General features: G+C 40.2%; 2 protein-coding genes across 5 annotated transcripts in view; both read left to right on the top strand.

Moving 5' to 3' along the window:
* The first annotated feature begins 1,365 nt into the window (after nt 1-1,365).
* Nucleotides 1,366-10,449, top strand: LOC106556555 (uncharacterized). 2 transcript variants are annotated; one of them, XM_087719752.1, is made up of 2 exons: nt 1,366-1,491; nt 7,054-10,449. In XM_087719752.1, exons 1-2 carry the CDS (start codon nt 1,461-1,463, stop codon nt 8,286-8,288), a joined length of 1,266 nt encoding a protein of 421 aa, XP_087575878.1. In that variant the 5' UTR covers nt 1,366-1,460; the 3' UTR covers nt 8,289-10,449. The 2 variants fall into 2 exon arrangements, with proteins under 2 accessions (XP_087575878.1, XP_087575880.1); XM_087719754.1 differs by lacking the exon at nt 1,366-1,491 and adding an exon at nt 2,039-2,815.
* Nucleotides 1,408-22,481, top strand: part of BEST4 (bestrophin 4) — a 32,121-nt gene continuing 11,047 nt past the window's right edge. For 2 of the 3 annotated variants that reach the window (XM_087719751.1, XM_014061910.2), the window contains exons 1-3: nt 15,679-15,728; nt 16,944-17,128; nt 21,928-22,022. In XM_087719751.1, coding sequence (XP_087575877.1) covers nt 16,977-17,128; nt 21,928-22,022 — 247 coding nt within the window. In that variant the 5' untranslated portion in view covers nt 15,679-15,728; nt 16,944-16,976. Of the gene's footprint in view, nt 1,492-15,678; nt 15,729-16,943; nt 17,129-21,927; nt 22,023-22,481 lie in introns of those variants that run through there. The other variant, XM_087719750.1, reaches the window with a different exon arrangement.

The following is a 22,481-nucleotide window of genomic DNA, read 5'->3' as shown; positions in this document are numbered from 1 at the left end:
CTAGTCTGACTTTAGGCGTTTTATGATCACTCGAGCAGAGTTAAGTAAGGGTTAAAAGCCTAAAAATTCCTGACATAGGTGAGGCATGTCGTTCTCATGCCTCCTCCTGTAGAGGGCGCTTTTTAGAGGCTTTTTTAAACAGTTAAGCAGAGTCATCCACGGTGACTCTGGCAGCAACTAGCTCAACCTGACCTCAGCTCTTGTCTTTTTACTTTTACATTTTTTTCTTTTCATGATGACAGGCAAGAGCAGACTTGAAATCCTCTCTGAAACAGCTGGAAAAGGTACGTGTGGGCCAGAGGGAGGGGGAGGAATTCAAACTTCATCCTCAAGTGTAGATCCCTCCCCAAGTGTAGTTTGATTGCATGCAGAGCCACGTTGCCTTTTCAAAAACACACACACACACACACACACACAGAGCTGGATAAAACTATATAAGCCCAGCTTCACTGATTACAAGTTTGAAAAGGCAACGTGGCTCCGCCTGCAATCAAAGCCTCGGATCCACTCCCTTCTGGCTTCTCTGCCTCTTCTCTCACCCCAGCATGCAAGCAGGAGTTGAGTGGGTGGGTGGACTTTATTGCATTTCAAGCATTTCCCACCCAGAGAGCAGGCTGCATTTGCAATGGTGGAGGTGTTTGGGGAAGGCAGCAGGGGAATTGGCGGGGGGGGGGCATGGTAGAGGAGCTGCTTTCAAGCCATTGGAAAATATATCCAATCCAACTTCTCTGTGTGCGTGAGTCTGTTTGAGAGAGGGAGGAAGGAGGGGGAGGGAGAAGAAAAAGAATGAAGGAAACTTTTTCGCAAAGGAGAAAAACAAATGCTGTTGCTTTAAATCGGAACTGGGCATGCCTGGCTTTGGAATTCTGGGAGTTGAAGTCCACAAGTCTAAAAAAAATTGAAACCCACCACTGTGTCAGTGCCTCACCAGCCATAAACCTCACGGCAGGTCACTGTACTTGTAGTATCCGCACTCATGGAACCAACTACACAGCCTTTAAATATGACACAAAACAATTATGGTCTATTTACTGGTGAAAGGTGAAAAAAATAAAATGTGTACTCAGATTAGTCATTCCTGGTGTAGGGCAAGGCGCCCGTTCGGTTCTCCCTGAACTCTTTCTCGGGAAAGGCGGAAAGCGAGTCTCCCGGGATTCGAAGCCCGCCGCCCAAAAACTCAGTCGGAGGACGCTTTGGGCTCTCGAAGCAGGCGAAGGCCTCCAAAGCGGGCACAGCCACGAGCGCCGGCGGGAGGAAGCATGTAGGCGCCCGCCGGCTTGGTTCTCCCTCCTCTCCGCCTTTTCCAACAGTTTCTCGGGCGGCGGGAGGGCCACGCCCCGGGGAAGAAGGCAGAGCCCGGCGCTGCCCAAGGAGGCTCGTTCGGCGAAGTCGCGTCCCTTTCCGAGCCTGAGCCAGGCATGGAGCAACTTTGACGGGGCTTCCCTCGACGCGCCCGGACAATGGGACGGGACAGAGCCCCGGGGGCAGGAGGTGAGTAGCTGGAGATTCTCCAGGCTGGCCCGAAGGCGTCGCCCGCCATCCTCGACGGTCAAGGGAGCTTTCGGACTTCCCGGCCGTCGGAGCGCGCCTTCTTGGGAAGGGGGCACTGTGAAAGGACCTGTTCAGGGAGCCCTCCCTTCCCTCGCGCAGGTCGACAGGTGTCCCCGAAAAGGAGGCAAAGGCGGAGGGCGTCCCATGGGTGCAGCTCCCCTCTCTTTCCTAGGAGTCCCGCCGAGACCAAGCTGTATTTTTCCGGACACGGCCAGGGGAATTGGCTTAAAAGAAGTTGGGGTGGGCGGGAGAGTCGGCCCTGTTGCAGCCTGGCTGGACGTTTGTGGGGAGTGGGGAAGTGAGGCAGATCCGCTCGGGGCCTTGGGCTTTACTCCCGCGGCATCAGGACGTTTGCCAGGCCGCGTCTGGGAGATGCTTTCTGTTTATAATCTCGTATCCTGGGAGACCAGGCTCCGGTTATTTTGAGAAAGAACGCCGAGTTTCTTTTGCAGGCGACTCTTCAAGAAGCGGCAGCGAATGGTTGCGCAGAGGTTCCCTGCGAAGAAAAAGGCAATTGTAGGGCAGCTCGAGTTACTCCTCCGCCCGCTCCAGGGTATAATACCCCTGGGGGTGAGATCCGTTTTCCCCTCTTCCAACCAACCACTCGCGGATTTCCCACCCCATTTGTCGGGGGGGGGGCGGAGGGGAGAAGGAAAAAAAAGGTTTAAAAGCACCGTATGAAATACAACAAACCAAAATAAAGTAAAAAGATGCAAAAGGCCGGCCCGTTTTTCAGGACGGTTTTGGAGGCTTTAAAGAAGAAATAAAACGTCTCTCATCATTACTGCTTGGCTAAATGAAGTACTGTGCAGTGTGGACAAATAAAAAGGGTATCCCTTTCCAACTGCTGTCAATTCTCTCGGCTGTTTCCCACAGTCTCTGACTTGCTCTTCTGTCCGGTCAGTTGCACTTCCGGTGCTGTAGAGGGCAGCAGGTATCCAGCGGATCACTACTCAAGATCTGGGGTTATTTTATAATTTGCAATGGAAGATGGTAACCAGAAGAGCACAAAAATTCAGTGAGGCCGCATTTGCATTTCACAATGCGGTGCTAAAATAATTGCAGCTGCTGAGATACTTTTTTTTGGTGTCATCTTTCTTCCCAGATCAAAGGCATGGACTGATGGCATGTAATCTACTTTTAGGGGAGTCCCCAAGAAACAGAATGTGTATCTTGTTTACTGGGGGTTCTGCAGCCTCCACTTTTTCTCCAAAAAGTTGCTAGTAGGGACATTTCTGTTGGCTTCAGACTGGATCCCAGCACCGTGAGTTTTCTGATTTCCCAGAGTGATTAAAAACTTTCTTATTCATTCTTCCCTCCTCCTTACCCACCTTCTTGAATCATAGGAGAAAAGAAAGTAAATTCTGCAATTTGCTTGAGTATGGCTCCTTGGTCACACAAGGAAAAATGTATTCCTGATCTATTGTCTCTCCCAACTCAATTGCATTTATAAGATGAGGAGCTAGCAGGTAGTTTTAAAGTTGGAGATAATGATCCCATTCACAAGATCTGTGCAATTTCTCAGGTGTAACCCTAATTTGCTTTTCAAAAGCAGTTTTTTTTTGCCTATAACGTAAGTGGTAGGGATCAAGGAGTTCAGTCATTCACCTACTCCATGCAATAATGCATGACAAGAATATTCCAAAGATGTTTTCCGCTTTGAAGGCAACTGTTTCCTGCCCCTCTAGGTATAACCAGAAAACATATTGAGGTAACTTTTCTCTTTACAGGAAACTGACAAGTAGATCAGTGATTCATTTGCTAATCTGAAAGCAATTTGTGCTTCTTGGGATACATTTTTTTTAAAAAAAACTTCAGTATTAGCGGACAAGTTCTATTATGTTTGAGGTTTCCATTGTATACACAAAAACAGATTAGCTATCAGTTGATTCTATCATCAATAGTAGTGAGGCGATAACATCTTTCATTGCACCCAAGGACAGCAGGCCACTTAGGGACACAGAGAAGAGCATGTAGCATAGACAAAACTATCCTTTAACAACTGTTGCTGTCCCATCTATCACCTGCATGTTCTCTGTTCAAATAAATGTGCAATTGCGGCAACAAATATCAGCATGTGCCATGTAGCAAAAGCAGCAAACAGTATAAGAGTACCTCTCTGCCTCCTTGCTCACTCAAGGTCCTTTCTCAATACTGTCAGTGATATGTTGGGAAGAGGCCAAGTGACACTAGCGATCCATTCCAGCAACAAGCAAAGATTACTAACATTAGAATGGTAACTCAAGAGGAACTGTTACCAGTGCCAATGCCGGCTTGCTCCATATAATGGTAGTTCTAGTTATGAAAGAACTGTAGACAGATCACAGGCTGCCTTGTGAATATCACTGATCAAATAGAATACTCAGGAGCAGATGCTTCAAAAAAATTGTGCAGCAAAAGCGTATTTGTGGAATAAACTATCCATTTAAAATCCAGGATTTTAACAACCAGACAGTGTAGGTTATATAATTATAATTCCCAATAAATAATGGGAAGACTTTTGTGGGAAAGGTATAAGCTATATCTTTTCTACAAAAGTCTTCCCATTAATTATTTTTGTCTGACTTAGCATAAATTGATACAATACATTGGGTACTAAATTATATAGTCTCCCATCAGGTTATCCGTTCTTTTTCCAATGGGTGGTAACCAGTGCCTCCCAAAAGGTTGGGATTACAATCTCCCTAACACTTTTTTATTTGGCCATGTTTATTTGTGTTAATGGGTGTAGTAGTCCAAAATATCTAGCATAAACATATTTCAATTTTCATTAAAATCAGTACTGATGTGACTTAACCTTAAAAGTGTAATGAGTTTCGGTGTTTCTCCCTTTATGTTGTCAATTCTTCTGGAAACTGTTACTTATTAATTCATTCAGTTTGATGTTGCCTGACTCCAAATGACTATTACTGATCTTAATACTCTATTTTAAGTGTCAGGGATGTTTGAGAACCAAACCTGAGAAGGAAAAGCTGATGTCATTGGTCAGGAAGAGCTAGGGTGGGATCCTATTCTGGCTCAAAGCCTGCTAATTGTTCCTGCAGTATGTAGATTAAATCAGTGTCTCCAGCACAGGGGCCACCATACCACAACTTCCGATTCAACACAATGGCAGAAAGAAAACATTAAAAAATCATAGCAGTGATTGGATCCATATTAAACCTGGTTGGAAATTATTGGGAGATGCTAACATAAAACCAATTAGCTCTTCCTGAATGTTGCAGCACAACTTTCAGGCAATTAATCTTAAATAGGCTGCAATATCTTTTGACGGTTTCAAACTTCAGTTTCATCTGCAAGTGCATCCTGCATATACTACACAGTACTTGAAAATGTTAAATGCTTTCATGTTTCTTCCTATTGTACTCTGTGTGTTTCACTAGACAAAATGATTTCTAAAATAATTTATATTGTAATGCAAAAATATAGTGATCAAAGGGCTTAATTGTTCTTGAGTAATTATGAGGTTTTAAATGTAGATGTGCAGGAGTTTCATGGGAAATATGTCTATAAATTTGCTTGCTTATGGTTCAAATAATATCTTAAGTCAAAGTCACATTATGACTTTAGTCTGTGAAACTGACCGCAGACTAATCCATCTACAACTTAATCATGCTGTGATTATTTCCTAGCAACAGGAAAGAACTGGTTGCTGTTTGTAAAGTAGCATCGTTCCTTTGGTATACAGTAATTATTTGCTGATATTAGATGGGGCTCCTGCAAATCTCTTCAACATGTGAGAGATGAGCAACAGAAAGCAGGGCCATTTTGCTGCCAAATAATCTGAAATAAAAGTTGAATCAACAAGTAGGATAATTTTTTTCCAGTTGAGTACGCTAAATTAAACAGTTTAAAGCAGTCAGTGTTCTACAAGTTCAACAAGACAGGAATGATCAGAGAATATAAGAAGAATCATTAGAATGCCCTCTTGCTTACTTGCTTTCATAGCAAATACAATATGAATCAACTGTTTTACTCTGCTCCAGCTATGGATAGCCCAAAGTGGCAGAGTACATATCTAAGCTATGATTTACTGAGTAAACAAAGTTGCTCAGTGAGAAAGATGGATAGTCTCCAAATTTGATATATAAATGAAATAAAACAAATAAAAATAAATAAATGTTATTGGATTTGTACAATATATTCAATAATTCAGTATATTTAGCTATAGTTTATATGACACTTAGAGGCTATGTTAAATTGATGCTCTTAGTCAAAATGAAACAAAACATATTATGACCGAGATCTTTTCAGGGCAAGTGACATGCTATAGTATGGAAATGCTTAATTGAGATCATCAAATGTATACACCATCAGCATACGGCATTCCCCAAGCAGAAGCCTTCGTTGCTACATCTTTTCTGGAATGAAAAAGGGATGTGTTTTTTCTTCATAATAACACTGTTATATACAGCATCAACCAAAGATTAAGAGATCTCCTTCCCAGTGGAGTTTTAGACACCTGGAGAAGTCTATGTTTACTTATTCACTCTTTTTAAAGTATCTGTTTTCCTCCAAGCAAACAATTTCTCATCCATTAATTCACAGTTCTCCTGTCTCCTTCAGTTACTTCATTTCTAAAGGAAAGGACCTGCCTTGTACCTATAGCAGGGTAAGGAGAGGAGGAAGCACACCATTAGCATATATATATATATATATATATATATATATATATATATATATATATATATATATATATATATATATATATATATATATATATATATATATATATATATATATATATATATATATATATATATATATATTTATTTCTCAGGATACAGGAAAAAAAATGCTGGGAACAAGGGAAGGGACTTGTGCCCAGTGGGCAATCAATTCCTTGGATTTTGAGCTTCTCTGAGAGTTGTCCTCTGGCATTACAGTACAAGATACTAGGAGACACAACCCATGATATTAGCAATCATATAAATAGAACAGCCTCATAGTGTTTTATGATGCTGTACCCCAAATTGGTTAATGCTGCTCCCTGCGCTCTTAAGAACTCTTGTCAGAAAGTGACAAGCAACCATTTTAAAACATTATTTTACTTTGTAGACATAGTGTAGTACAAATTCTGGTTATAATGAAAACATCTTGTCCTACTTGGTGGATGTAGCAGTCTTAAAAAATTCTTATCTGACTTCTGATACTTCCATTGTGATGAAATCCTCTTTTAAAAGCTGCGGGACCTACTTGTTCAGCTTGAGACAAAAAGTGATGGAGTGGGATGCAGTGGAATGGAAGTATCAGCCATGTTTGCCTCAGATGGATCCCAGTGTTCTCTGAATGGAAGGAGACTTTCCATAATCATTACAGTTAATTTGGATATAACCTATTATTATTGAAGTAAATCATTGCAATTCAGTTTAGAATAATTGCATTTGACCAATCATTGTTTATTGAATTTGTGACTTAACTGCAGAAAGAGTTGATTTCTAATTGCAATTTATAATGCAAATCTGTGCAAAAGGTCTAATAATTGATATCTTTTTTATTTAGATCAGAATAAATGGATAGTTATACTTTTTGGTGGGATGCTATTAGCAACCAAATTTACATTTGGAGCAATGGAAAAGACCTGCAACTGCAGCACAAATATCACCTTTCAGAAATTTAGGACTAAATTAGCTCCTGAGACATGTTGTTTGAATTTCACATGGACTAAAATCGATATTTTGGACTGGAGCATCTTTGCTGGAACTGTAGGGTTGAAAGAGCTGCACCTATCAAACTGTGATATATCACATATTAAGAATGTAAGTATTGATTCTTTTAGCCTGGAAATTCTGTACTTGGACCATAACAAATTAAATTGGCTTCCAGATAATTTCCTGAGACATGCACCCAGCCTGCGTGTTATTCACTTGGAGAACAATCAACTCCAGAATTTATGTGAATCATTCCTCGAAACATCTAACCGCATTCAGGAGATCTACCTTGATTTCAATAACTTAACTTCCCTTCCTTCTGGGATTTTCAAACCTTCCCTTCTCACACTTGGTCTCTCTCACAACAGTTGGGATTGCACTTGCAATTTTCTTGAACATCTAGGAAAATATATCCTTAGTTCATTTGACATCATTTGTCACACCCCAGAACATTACTATGGCATAAACATAAAAAACATTTCCAAGGCAGAATTGTGCCAGACTCATAGACTCACAGCTCTGTTTATTTGCTTACCTCTGGTTGCTGTTCTTGTCTTGGTCACCTGTTACTTTTGCAAGCGCAAAAAGAAGATAAAGAGAAAGACAGGCTATGCTCTTCATGATAGAAAGGAATGCCAGTTGGCTACAGTGGAGAAGAATGGAACCAATAGATCAGATGATCACCAATGCTCTATTCCACCCATTATGGCTGTTCATGGTGCTGCAGGGAGTGAAAACAACTTGTTGAGAAACCAAATTTTGTTTAAACCTTCAACTGCACTATTGGAGAGCAGCAGAGACCTTTATGAGGAAGTGGAGATTAAACGGGGGACTTCTGATGATTCCTTGACATGTAGACATCTTGATCAAGAAAAGTTGGGAACAACAAAACCAGTCACTGAAGAGGAAGAGACAATAGATGGGGAAACCGAAGCTGAGACATTGAGTGTAACAGATGTTCTGCGAGATTCAGCAGACCGTGAGAGACTCTACATGAACAAATCAGTAGATTATTACAACCTTGTCCCTGGGATTGAGTTGGAAGACTCAGATCACATGGAGAATGAGAATGTTAATCTTTGCTGAGGCTGCTTCTTGGAAGAATAGGATTTTATTGTACATTAGATTGATCTATTGATGTGGAGGATCAACTTCTATATAAAAATGAGACCATATCATGCTTCCCCCCCCTCCCCATTTTGCAGAACTAGAAAACTTTGAAAGGAACATCCAATGTAATTAAGCATAGAAAAAAAAGCAATCTTAGAGCAGTGTGAACAGTGGGACTAAGTGGGCTATCTAACCAAAGATCCTTCCCAGCCCAGTTATACTATGCCTTTTAAATACATACTTCACGGTTTTCAAAATTAATGCTTCTCATAATTAAACATTTCTTGAGAGGAAAGGCTTAAAAATAAAAAAACTTTTTTCAAAACCTGAGGCTTGCCGACCCCATATGAATAAGAAAGGGGAGGTAATCTGGCAGAAAATGTTTTTACTCCCTTTAAAAAGCACGTTCCTATTTCTTAATTCACAGCTCTCTCATATTTTTATATTACTATACTAAGAGCCAGGATGGCATAGTGGTTAGAGTGCAGTACTGCAGGCTATTTCTGCTGACTGCAATTTGACAGTTCAAATCTCACCACCAGGCTCGAGGTTGACTCAGCCTTCCATCCTTCTGAGGTCAGTAAAATGAGGACCCAGATTGTTGGGGGCAATGTGCTGACTCTGTAAACTGCGTGAGAGAGGGCTGTAAAGCATTGTCAAGCTGCATATAAATCTAGTATATACTATACTATATACTATTTATATATTATTTATATTATATAAAATTCGGCATTATTTTCTACATGGCTTTTCCTTTTATGTTTTTTTTCCAAGTCTACCTCCTGAATTCTGACATTCTGTATCCTAGCGTTCATTCTTGCATATGAACCAATCTCTCCAGCCAACCCTCCTACATGTTTAGCTACATCAGTCTTGGATTGTTTCCAATTTTTTAATCATTCCTATTTCAAATTCCTGTCAGGTGGAGACACTGCCTCCTAGTGGCAAGGATTGCATAAACCCATTCTCTTAAAAGATTCTTTTGACTGTTAAAATATTTCAAACACTTAGCATATCCTTATTTAATTAACACATTTTCTAACCTATCCAATAATAACAGTAATTTGCATTCATTTGTTTTGCTTTCACAGTGTCTGGGCACATATAGCTTGGCCTTGTGCAAATTCCTGAAACAGTCTTCTTTTGGGCACCTTTCATGATTGACCCATCAGTTGAATACTAGAGAGAGATTTCCGTAAGTTAAGTGAAGGCTAATGGAACAAAAATAGGTTGTTGGTACAAATCACATGTGAAATATCATATATGTACTTGCATGTGCATTATGTAGACATCCTTTATTTGTGGGGTCCTTGGAGCTCGCTGAGCTCGGTTGTTTATTTGCAGACACTTCATTATCAAAGTAGGGTAACATCATGAGTATTAGTAGGGAACGGGGGTTTGCTCTCATTTTATATACTGCAGGCTGTGGGCCAGATGCGTCACGCACTGGCCACGCCCACCCCCATTTTAGTGAAGGGCGTAAAAATCACAATATGTCATGTGATTACAATATTTCACTCCCTATAGGTGTGAAACCTTTATTTTTCTGGCAGTTGGGATATTGGTGACATTATACCATTTGAATCATTTAGTATTACGTACTTCACTGCTATTAGCACACTAAAATGTAAGATCTTTATCACAGTTAATTATGCTTCAAAACTACCTTATATAGGAGTCACATTTATAAAAGCACTGTTGCTTATTACTACATTTTCACAGCTAAACAAATGTTAAGAACTGGTTCAATCAAGCCATTTACAGTTCAAATTTAGGGAAAGTAAGGAATGCTATTTTTATAATTTTCTCAATGCATTCAATATTCACAAAATTAGGCACACGCTCTCACACCAGTATCTTAGACTAATGGTCCAAAAAATGAAGAAAAACTGATATTTTTAAAAATCTAAACTAAGAAATAATTTTATACTGACATTGCTTACTGTAAAGTAAGTGTTGCTTACTATAAAGTATGTCTGTGGTGTACGTAGAATTGTACTGTGTATACATTTTGTTTTATCTCTGTTCTTGTAACTTGTCTCAAAAAGAATAAAAGAATATTGCTAAAAAGGAAAAGCTAATTTAATACCAGATTAAATATATTATTATGGAATAAATGTTTTAGAAACTAAAGAAACTACAATAGTACTTGTTTTTTCCTCTTAAATATTGTAGGATTTTAAAATACCTCATTTATAAAAAACATCTATGGTGAATTGATGACCTCAAAGCATGAACATTTTAATGAGTGACTCTTTCCTTGTTATTTGAACCGTTTAAGCCACACAGTCTACAGTCTCGTATTTATCACTCTCTGGAATCTCATACATGTTCCTTGATCAGTTAGTCCTGTTTTTATTATCCCCCTAGAATGTGGACATATAAAACTGGACATTTGTCTCTGTTAGCTCAGGATTGGGTTGGAGACAGAGTGCAGCAATAGGAAAGTTCTAATGGCAAGTAAGGAAAGCATGATATACCAATGTGTACACTCCGGTGTTGATGTTCCTTTTGTTCTTCACTCATGCTAAGTCAGCTGTAACTAATTGCATGCAAGAGGCATTGGTCATCTTACCATTGTTGAGAAGAAAGAGATTGCATATTCATCTCAGAAGTACATCTATATGTTACAATTTCATTTCTTCCCTTATTTAAATCAGAAGTTTTCTCAGTGGACCAGCAGAAAACATTACCACTGTTAAAATGAACTGGTTTTTGTTTTTATTTTTATTTTTTATTCCCTATTCTAGATAATTAATAGGGAATAGCATCATACTTAAAGGTACAAGCAATATAGGCTATTCAAAGATGTTCATACTGTTCATATGTTTATAAATCTTCACTGCACAAATAATTGGTTTGGAAATCTAGCCCCGTGGCCTCATTTTTGCAGAGTTCCATAGAACTCAATTCTCTCCCCATTCCTATTTAGCATATACTGTACATGAAAACTTTGGGCAAAATCATTTGTCAGCATGGGGTCAAAAATCGGTATCCTTATGATACTCCATTATACATCTCTGCCTTGGGCTCACTGATTCCGAATGAGATGATGGACTTCCAGGCAGAGTTGGTGTGCAATTTGAGGATACTCCTGCATTTTTCAGGTCCCACTTGAGAAGCAGATGGCAGCCATGGCCAGGGCAAACTTTGCACAATTGCATCTTGTATGCCAGTTGTCCCTGTTCCTAGATTGGGAAGCGCTATTCAGAGTCACTCACGCCTTTGTCACCTCCGATTTGGCTTTACATGAGATTGTCCCTGAAGAGCATTTAGGAGACGCAGCTGATCCAAAATGCAGTGGCACAGATAATATTGGATGCTCCATGGTATACCTATGTTAAACTGCACTCTGATGGCTCCCAGTAAACTTCCAGGTACAATTCAAGGTGTTGGTTATCACATTTAAAACCCTACTTGGCATGGGAACAAGTTACCTATGGGATTACCTCTCCCCAGATTTGGCAGAATAAGCATAATCATGGCCCCATCAGTGAAGCAGCATCACTTAAAAGCTGTCTTCCCTTTCATGGTGCTTCTTCCCCCATGATACAGACAGTTTATCAGGTGCTGCTTCATTTAATAATCAGGAAAGAAACCACTCAACTCCATTTGTTTGAAATTAAGTGTACTTTTACTAATTGCAAACGAATAGTAGCAAAGCTAAGCTGAGTCTGGTTAATTAGGCGCGAAAGCAATGAATATCATGTATAGGTCAATCTCCTCCCCTTGGCACCCCAGTCCATAGTCCAATTAAAATTCACCCAACTGTCAGGTGGGAGATATCTTCAAAAAACATCATCAGGGTGGAATGCTGGACAGTTAACCTTGGCGGGAAACTCCCTCCACATGCGCAATGAGATGGTCAGGACAGCTTCTAGAATATTCCTCCAGCACATAATGATTCCCCTCCCAAATACCATGCCCCCCCTCCCCGTTTCAATGGCAGCCGAAGCAGCAGCAAGGCAGAGGCTGACACAGTCAAATATTCAATCCTGATGACCTATTCGCTCAGTCACGGTTCACCAAGAGGCTAATAGAGCTCTCCTGTGGGTTCAGGTGTATTTTTTATGTTTCTAATAAGAGTTATTAGGAGCCTCAACTTGGTTTCTTTTATCTAATAGTCTGTGATTGTGTTTTATGTTTACCGTACTTGTTTGCCACACGAGTGCCTCTGTTAGATTTAACTGCATTAATTATACACAGAGCTTATTAATTTTGGTTTCATGGATGAATATAAAGCAGAGGATCACACTACCCCAGCAAGCAATACATGTGCAGTAAGATCACTAACTAGTGTTTGGCCTTTTCTCATTGTTATTTTGAATGGCATCACTTCAATAAACCAGCTGTCATTTGATGGATGGAGATAAGTCTGGAGCAAAAAAAGACCCGCTTTTGTGGGGGGGGGGGAAACAGAACTTGGCTTAGCTTAAATATTTAGGTTCAGATCAGTAAATACTATGTGCAATGATAAACACTTTAAAAGCTTCTTCCAACTGAATGGGCATTAAGTGGTCCTTGATAAGAAATGCAGTGATGCTGACTGAGGTCAGACCAACCAAACAAGGACAAAAGAACTTTGAAGGATAGATTTACGGGCAGCAATAACTATGGCAAACCAAGGGTTTGTCATCTGTGAAATAAATTATAATCTTGTGAAATTGCAGAGTTATAAATTCTTGCCTGCGTAAACTTCCATCTATTTCCCAGGGGAATTCAAGAAGAGCAAATGTTTAAACTATTTTTCAGGGTCAACTTTTAGCATCAGTGGGACTGAACTGAAAGTACTGCATATCAGTGCAATTCACACCCATTTCCTTTTTTCCTCCATTTATTTAGTGAATAATGGGTTATGTTTTATCACTTCCCTCTCCAGATAGAGTCCTGGTCCAATAAATATTTTTCTTTTCCTTATTCAAAAAATAACTTTTCTGAAAACTTTTTCTTATTCATGTTTTTATCAAGAAGATGTCTAAAATTAATTGGAAGGGGAAAGAACTGTATAAACTTAAATGCAATAACCAACTACCTTCAGATAAGGATAACATACCACATTTTAAATTCAAAAACCAAGGGAAAGTCTGACAGAAGAAGGGAAGGGCTACTTAAAATATAATAGATGTTTTCAGTCAAAGGGCCTGGTAAGAATTGCGCTTCTACAATCATTATTGTGAGGCAATATATTTAAAAGATTCGACCAAAAAGATTATTAATAGACTTATGCTCATAATAGATGATGGAATGGTTATATGCAGATGTGTTCTTGGTGAGTCCTCTGCTCCACCTTCAGAATAATTGATGTGGAATCCTGAAGCATCCAGATAGATGAAAGGGAACCAAGAGAGATGGTTTCCCTCTGCTTTCCACAGAGAACCCCCCCCTCTTTGCATTCTGTTCCTCAGCTTCCAATACAATCAGTCTGAATCTATATATATATAAAAGCCAAGTATCACTCACTCATCACGAAATCTCCAGAATCATAAAGCCTACAAACTTGACATTTGGCTTGTATGTTCCCCTTGGCTTCTATGTGCTCGCTAAGAAAGGATTTTTTTGAAATGACCATCAGAATATTAGTAATTCGTATACAGTAATTAACATACTCTGATGCTAAGGAATTCTACTCCCCCTCCCCACCTGAAAAGAACTCTGTTCCAACTGCTAGTTGCCTTATATTAACACCCTCTGATGCTAAGGAGCTAGACATTCTACTCCCCCTCCCCACCTGAAAAGAACTCTAGTCCAACTACCAGTTGCCTCACATTCTGTTACCTCAGTTCAAACTGGCAGACGTTCCACACCTTCACTCAGGAGTGGTCTGGGGTTCCTTACAATACTAAACATTGGTACCTCGCCAAAAAGTCTATGCCTTCCACATATGGAACTGCTTCCGGGCTCAAGGTGGCAGGAGTGATATTCCCTTATGTGTTTCAATTACCGTCCACCACTGAGCCAATGGATTGAACTGGATTTCTCCTGCATTGCCCGATCCCATAGTTTCATTGCAAAGCACGGGTATCCAGTTAATCAAATCTAAAATTCTGGTGAAGTTCTGCTTTCCCACAGTGAAATGTATGTATAAGTGCAAAGAGTAAGAGATATGCTTCCTGAAAAGAGGGGCAAACACATTGCACTTCTCTACCCTAAACTTTCAGAAGCAGTTTAAAGGTGACAATAATCCAAGATTGTCTTCATTTATGATTACATTTATGATCAATGAGGAGAAAAATGAATGAAAATCACTGCCCTTCCCTGGGTTCCTCTAGATCTTGCAGCAATGAAAATGACCCTGTATCTATTTCATACAGAAGAAAAGAAAAATTACCCTTATCTTTTTTTTAAACACTCATTTTATTACACATGCTTTGTTCAGAGTTTCAGATGAGTATATATGGCTAGAAATCATGGTCAGGACAGAGATTGGCAATAGGGACAGCGAATTTCATGCAGTGTAGATTCCTGCCAACTCAAGGACAGATGGATAATCAACTCAGCAATGGAGAAAGGCTTTAAAAGATTTGTTCTATTTATGCTTCCAGTCATATCTAGAAACTTTGAAATTATTTCGTTACTCATGAATGCTAATGAAATGAGCTAATTTTACATCATTGATTATATGCATACTATTATATGTAGCTCTGTACTTTTTAAAACATAGTTATATACAAATACTGTGAAATGTGCAATGACCTTTAATTTACCTGCAGGCAGCAGCTTTTTAGAGTATGCCTTGTGGATTTTACAATTTACAATTATGGAACAGTTTATTAGTGGGGAATGAGGTGCCCGACTGGATGGGATTTATATAATTATCCATAGACATTTCCCTGCTTTGACATTATAGCCCATAACTCTGATTCCATAATTCCAATCTGCCATTTGAGTTACAAGGAACCAAGAAAGAAATGATGAAATACCTTAAGAATACTAATTCTGCATGAACATAAGTTAAATCCTACTGTACAGCAGCCTATGCCACTCTAAATTGGGATAGCGGAGGGGAGTGGGGGATCAGATTGACAGCAGGAACAGGGATAGTGGAAGGAAAGCCATATGCATCAATTGCCTGGTAGGCTTTTCAGAAAAAGGAGACTATAAATCAATATTAAATGTGTTCCTGACTTAATTTGTGCCAAAACTCACCTTTGTGTCTGTATTTTTCTAGTCTTCTGAGTTGTTTAAAGTTACATTTCCATGAAAGCTTTACAAAAGTAAGTTTGATCACACTTTTATCCCATGTGAAGTTCTATAGTTCCTTATTCTTGGAGTACCAATAGACTCCAATCTATCATTCTAAGCATTTTAATTTATTGACTACGAGGAAGATATTTAAAGGAAGTTCGTAACAAATGTTCTGGTCTCTACAAATTAGTGAGAAATTTACAGCACACTGCAGTCCAAATCCTATGGCAGGTAAGTGCTTATTTCTTTTCATTGGAATAACATCAAGTCTTCATTTTTCCTGGCAGGGACACTGCCAGCGTATCCCCCTATAACATTATCTATGCATGCGGTGCAGCTGTTACTAAAGCTCTCCTGCTGGCTTATACATTACCCTCTTCAGTCCACCAAACAACTCAGCAGCATGCTTAGAAATTCTTTTCTCCATATTTCCTGTTGTTCAATTATCTATTGGTTTTGGGGCAGCTCATTGCAGTTATAATATGTTATTCAAAAGCAATGCCCCTTGGTTTTAAGTGATTTGTCCACAGACTGTGGATTGTGGGGAGAAATATCGACAGTTCACTTCCCTTAATTGTTCTCGTTCCTTCTTGGTATATCATCATTATTCAACATCCAGTCCTGCTTAAAAAATGCAAGAGAACAGAGAAGCTTCAATCTGCCTCAAAAGTATGATGTCTTTTGATTTTCAGAACTAAATTAGAGCAATGCCGCTCCATTTAAAAGTCTAAGGTCACCTAAAATGGACTTGGATTGGTTCTCCTCCTTCTCCCCTATCTGGTATTGCTGTTTTGAGTAGTTGTGGTCTCATTTTTCAGTGTTTCTTTTCCTTTCCACGCCCTTGGCTTTTTATTCTTATTCTGGACTTATTTTATAAGTCATAAATAGCTTGCAAAGTATTGAGAAGCAAAGCAACACGGATGCTTCTAAGAGCAATTATGTTTTTAATGGAGCAATATTCTCTGTAGGTTCAGTTGTTTGCTTGCTGCCCAATGACTAGTTTATGATTGTAATTTGAGGCTTTCTTAATTGTTTCAGGTTAAGTTTCTGTTTCAAAAGATTATGTTGCAAATATCAACCTCTCTGAGCAAGCAAAGGCATAGAGCACTTTCCTTGAACCAAACAGAATAACTTGCTTAATTTTTGCTGCAGCAGTTTGCATAGTGAACTACATAGCTTTTGTAATCTGATTATCAATGATTATCTACAGTGACTTTAATCGTAGTAGTTATTCTGTAGCAAATGCCTGCAGACAATACTTGTTTTTCCATCCTTCAAAATATTTGGATTAAAACTCATGTTCTGTGATAGTAATATTCAGTAGTTCTTCGCTCTGCAGCAACTTCCTTTATGTTCACCTCTATTCTCTCTTCAAACTGGCAAGAAAGAAAGAAAACATGAGTTTTTTTTCTTTATCTTCAACATTCTCTGTTTTTTGTGACTTAGTTTGTGTCCTCACGGGAGGTTGACGGCGCAGCCATGACTGTCTCCTATACCTTGAAAGTGGCCAATGCTCGCTTTGGGGGCTTCTCTAAGCTGCTCTTCCGCTGGAAAGGGAGCATCTACAAGCTGCTGTACAAGGAATTTCTGGGCTTCATTGTGCTGTATGCAGGACTGAGTGCCATTTACCGGTAGGTTGGCAATTATAATGGTTCATCAGATATTAAAACTTAAGAGGTTTGCAAAACAGATTATTGTAGCTCTGCAAGCATCCTTCTGCAAATGAATCCTATCCTAAGCAGCAGTCTGTGTGAACTGTAATTCCACTGAACTATGAAGCAAAGTTTGAAAACAGGTGGACAATGTTTGTGAGAAGTGAAAATGGGGAACTCAGTATAAATTTCCAGTAGCCTGAGAATAATTTATGATAGAATCTTAAAACATGGAACTATAGCCCCACTTTTCCTCCAACCCTTTCATACACACATAAAATTTGTTTGTTTGCTTGGAGCAGTGTTTCTCAATCTCAACAAATTTAAGGTATCTGGACTTTAACTCCCAGAATTAAAAACTACATGCTCAAAAAACAATATAAGATCAGTATGAAGTTATACCATAATAACAGTCAAGATTCCTATTCATCATTTCATTCCAATAAATGGCAAGACCCCAATTTTATTTTTTCCTCACAGAGCCATTCAAAGGCTGATGCTCATGAAAACAAGTGAAAGATAATTCATTTTCTTTTTTAATTTTTTTTTAAATTATAAAACAAACAAAAACATACATAAAAATATATCATCAATTACATATCTATTTAGCATGTTGCTTGGTCACAAACATTTGTGCATCACCGCTTTCAAATGCATATAAAATCAGTAGTTATCAACCCACTATACGTTAATACATTATCATTGTAAATCATATATTAGCAATAGCAATAGCAGTTAGACTTATATACCGCTTCATAGGGCTTTCAGCCCTTTCTAAGCGGTTTACAGAGTCAGCATATTGCCCCCAACAATCCGGGTCCTCATTTTACCCACCTCGGAAGGATGGAAGGCTGAGTCAACCCTGAGCCGGTGAGATTTGAACAGCCGAACTGCTGAACTGCAGTCAGCTGAAGTAGCCTGCAGTGCTGCATTTAACCACTGCGCCACCTCGGCTCTTCAATTCACTCTTATAATTCGGCTATTCAATTCACTCTTATAATTTCTTCCTTTTAAACATGTATATAAAGATTAAATTCATATATATGCTAACTGTTGCATCATTGTAAATCTATTAAGTAATAACATATCTTTATGATATCATCAATCTTATTTTAATATTTCTTGCAGTATATATATATATATACTGCAAGAAATATATATATAAATTATATATATATAATTTATATCATTACTTTCAATTATATTGTAAAATCATGAAATATCTATCAAATATATATAAATACATCTTTAAAACAAGTCGCAAATCTTAAAAAATTGTTCATCCTCTTGTTCTCTGACTTGAAATACTTGATCGTAAATATTTTAACGGCAGCCAGAATTGTATTTGCAAAAAATTGGAAAAATGAGAAAATACCAACACAGGAGGAAGTTATTCGAAAAACAATGGAATGTGCTGAAATGAGTAAATTGACATTTGAAATCAGAGAATTCATTTTCATTCCTTATGGGAAATCTCACTTTATAACACTTAACGGTATTCCTAAAATCTCCACATCAGGCTGTTTGTCCCAATAGGAGAACTACAGTATGCATTTCCATGATTGGTGAGGTACGATGGATGGGGGCTTTTTCAGGAAGACAAAAACTGCACCCATCTTGAGATTACTTTACATAATCAAGATGTGGCATCTATCTAGAAGGTATATTCAAAAGGGCAAAATGGAGCATCTAAAACAGATAAGCTGAGGATTTTTCTCCCCACCACTGTCTTACCTTAATGCTGCAAAACAAACTGGGTGATAGAGACTTTTGTGGACAGAGGGATGGGGAACTGACATGTGACACTGGACTCTCCAATGATATAGAAAATTGCTGTAGTTTATTCTCCACAGGCACCTAGGCATTCATAGTCAGGGGTTGACCCCAGAAACAGATTCTTCAAGGCTCAAACTATGAACTCAAACTGATTTGTCAAAATAAAATATCAAACCAAAGAAATAAATGGGTGTGGAATCCGTGATCTCTCTGAGCTTGATTGTTTGCTTGCATATGTTTTATTACCTATCTAGGTAGCAATTATCAGTTTAGTGTGTGTGGAGTTTGCTCCTGTTTATACAATAGAGTAGTTCGCCCTACCTGGATTCTCCTTGGTAGTTTTCTCCTTGATAGTTACTTGATTAGGGCACTGTTTTCTGCTTTATTGTTTGTCTGGTGTTATTCCATGCTTACCTGAGTGTTAGCTGCTGGAGGGGAGATGTTATAGTCAAAATGGCTGTGGCAGCAACAATTTGAGGCTTATTCTCCTCCTTTTACATCAACAGTTGCAATGTGCCGTATGGCAATAGTAAAACTATTTCCCAGAGTTGCCTATATTGTATTAATAATATAATTAATATTATATTAATAATATTAATTATAAACTGAAGGGACTTCATCACCATAACATGCAAATGCAAATTTAAAGTATATGTTAAATAAAATGCTAGTTGAGTCCAGGGACGTGCAGTCAGGGGAGGCAGGGGAGGCAGGGCTTCACCAGTTTCATGAGGAAAAGAAAAGAATTTTTAAAATAATTAAAAAGGCCAAGGTAGTTGCTGCCAGACTCCAAGTCACAATGACTCTGAGTCTGCTTAGTGCTAACTGTAGGGGGAGGCAAGAGAACTATGGGCCTCCTTTGCATAAGGAATTTTTCACCTTTTAACCGTTGCCCAGAGTTAAGCAAGGGTTAAAAGGCGAAAAATTCTTTATGCAAAGGAGGCACGTGATTCTCTTGCCTCCTCCTGCAGAGGGCACTTTGTTTAGAGGCTTTTTTTAAACAGTTAAGCAGAGTCATTCACGTGGTGACTCTAGCAGCAACTATCCTAGCCTGCCTGGCCCTGGCTAGACCAAATCTTGCATTTTTGACGCAGCTGGAAGGTATGTGGGTCAGAGGGAGGGGGCAGGGGGGAGGAATTCAAAATTATTTGTAATGTAAGTAATTGTAATTTGTTTTTATTATGTATGTGTGTGTGTGTTTTACCCGTGTCTGCTGGCGTGCGGGCTGGCACATTTATTTTCATTTTTTATTTTTTAAAGCCATGCCGCCTCGGCCTGCCATAGAGTGAAACATGTCCTGATTTGTGGCCGGGAGACACGCTGGCACTTTAAAGTGCATGCCGCCGCCCCGCTGTATGGCCGGGGTGGTGGCATGCATTTTAAAGTGCTGGCATGCCTTCTGGGCCGGCCATTCAGCGGGACATGCTTGATATGCTCCCCGGTGATCTCCACCGCCTTCTCCCTGAAATCCACACCGATGGTGGCCTCGGTGCTGACGGGGAAGGTGCCGCTGCAGAAGCGAACCGTCAGGCAGGTCTTGCCCACGTTGGAGTCCCCGATGACGATGATCTTGAAGATGCGTGCCTGCACTGACTGCTCCAGCGAGGCTTCCAGCTCCATCCCGGCGGGCGGAGAGGGTAAGGGAGGACTGGAGGCGATGGGTGGGCAGGCGGGCTCAGCAGCGCTGCTGCACCGGCAGAGCCAGCCTGAGGGATGAGGGGCAGCCGAGCCTCAGCCATCCGAGCAGCCTCACTTCACCACCGGCCAGGAGCCTCCCCTGGGGCCGCTCGGCCATTGGCTGTCGGGCGCCAGCCAGCTTCCAGAGCCCAGCCCAGCTAAAGGCGGAGCTACAGCCCGCAGCTGGAGACCGACACGCTTGGCCCGGAGGGCGGCGGTCCTCTCCTCTCCTCTCTCCCTTCTGTCAGCAATTGGTTCGTGAAGGCTGGGTGAGCCGTAGAAGGGAGGACCCAGTCTCACTCTATGGCAGACCCCGCCAGGACTTTAAAGCCCTGCCGCCGGGGCCCTGCCACCACAGAGGCTTGGCCGCCCCTCGTCCCTCAGGCTGGCTCTGCCGGTGCAGCAGCGCTGCTGAGCCCGCCCGCCTGCCCATTGCCTCCAGTCCTCCCTTGCCCTCTCCGCCTGCCGGGATGGAGCTGGAAGCCTCACTGGAGCAGTCAGTGCCCAGGGGCATGGCTTTAAAGTGGCGGCAGGGCCCTGGCGGCAGGACTTTAAAGTCCCAGCGCCGGGGCTTCAGCGGGGCTTTCGCGCTTGCCTCACCGGCCATGAAGCTCACCACACGTCACTCAACCAGTGTTTGTTGGACAGTGTTTAAGCTGAACATTGATATTCCCATCACTATTCCCTACTACAGGTTGCAAATCTTAGCATGGCACATACTTAAGATCCAAACTGACAAGATATTCAAGGTGTATTAAAACAGGCTGCTTGAAGCCTTTTCATGTTTTGCCCAGCAGTGGCTAACAAACATAATTAGTTTTCACTTTCCCAAAGCAATAATTAAAGATCTATCTGATCATTTTGATGTGAGTAGAACCTGAACTAGAGGTCATAATTCATTGCAGATAAAGTATAGTAAAATATTAAGAGAGTGTTCAACACTATTGAATGGGGAATGGTGTTCCATGGACTCAACCAGGGACGTGCAGTCAGGGGAGGCAGGGGAGGCGGGGCCTCACCAGTCTCATGAGGAAAAGAAAAGAATTTTTAAAATAATTAAAAAGGCCAAGGTAGTTGCTGCCAGACTCCAAGTCCATACTCCAGGTACATACAATAATGTGGTATGATGCTAAGTCATGAACTACAGTTTACAAAGTACAGTGGAGCTACATCTCCACAGATTATTACCCAAGTAGACCAAGAGAGAACTTGCTTTGGCAGAGATAGGCAAAAGAACCTCAACTCTTGTTAGTTTAAAGAAGAATATTTAGTATGATGCAGTCTCAGGTTGGTATTATTTTATCTTTTGCTCTCTCTATCTCCAGGTACCTTCTCAATGAATATCAGAAACGTCTCTTTGAAAAGGTAGCTAAATATTGCAAGAGCTCCACTGACCTCATCCCTCTGTCTTTTGTCCTAGGTAGGATTTATTTAACATATTCTTGACGCACAACTTGCTGTGGTTTCTGTTTGTCTGCTTTTATTGTTCAGCTGAAATGGCAGAGTTGTGATGGAAAGTAACTGGGTAATTTAAAATCCTATATTACATTCTATTGGTCAAAGGGAGAGTGCATGCTTTGTTTTTAAAAGAGGCCACAGCCAATTCTGTCTTCTTTAGCTAAGTAGGTCCCCTAACAAGACAGACACAGAATCCCTGGGGCCAGATCTAAGAGAGAGTTCTGAACCAGGGAGAGAAATAGTCCTATGTCCAATAGACCTGTAAGGTACTATATACTTTCTTACCTATATATGTTCCTAAGTGAAAATGTGGGCTGAAAAGTCTGTTAATTTTGGTAATAATAAATTGTTGAATTTATATGACTCTGGGCAGTTTATTTCTCTTAGGTATGATTATTAGCCTGAAATCCGAGAATTTATC

This window comes from Thamnophis sirtalis, unplaced genomic scaffold, assembly GCF_051295495.1.
Source record: "Thamnophis sirtalis isolate CommonGarterSnake01/CBP01778 unplaced genomic scaffold, rThaSir2_p1.2 scaffold_7, whole genome shotgun sequence".
NCBI lineage: Eukaryota > Metazoa > Chordata > Lepidosauria > Squamata > Natricidae > Thamnophis > Thamnophis sirtalis.
The sequence above is the reverse complement of the archived record's forward strand: the minus strand, read 5'-3'. Positions and strand labels throughout refer to the sequence as shown.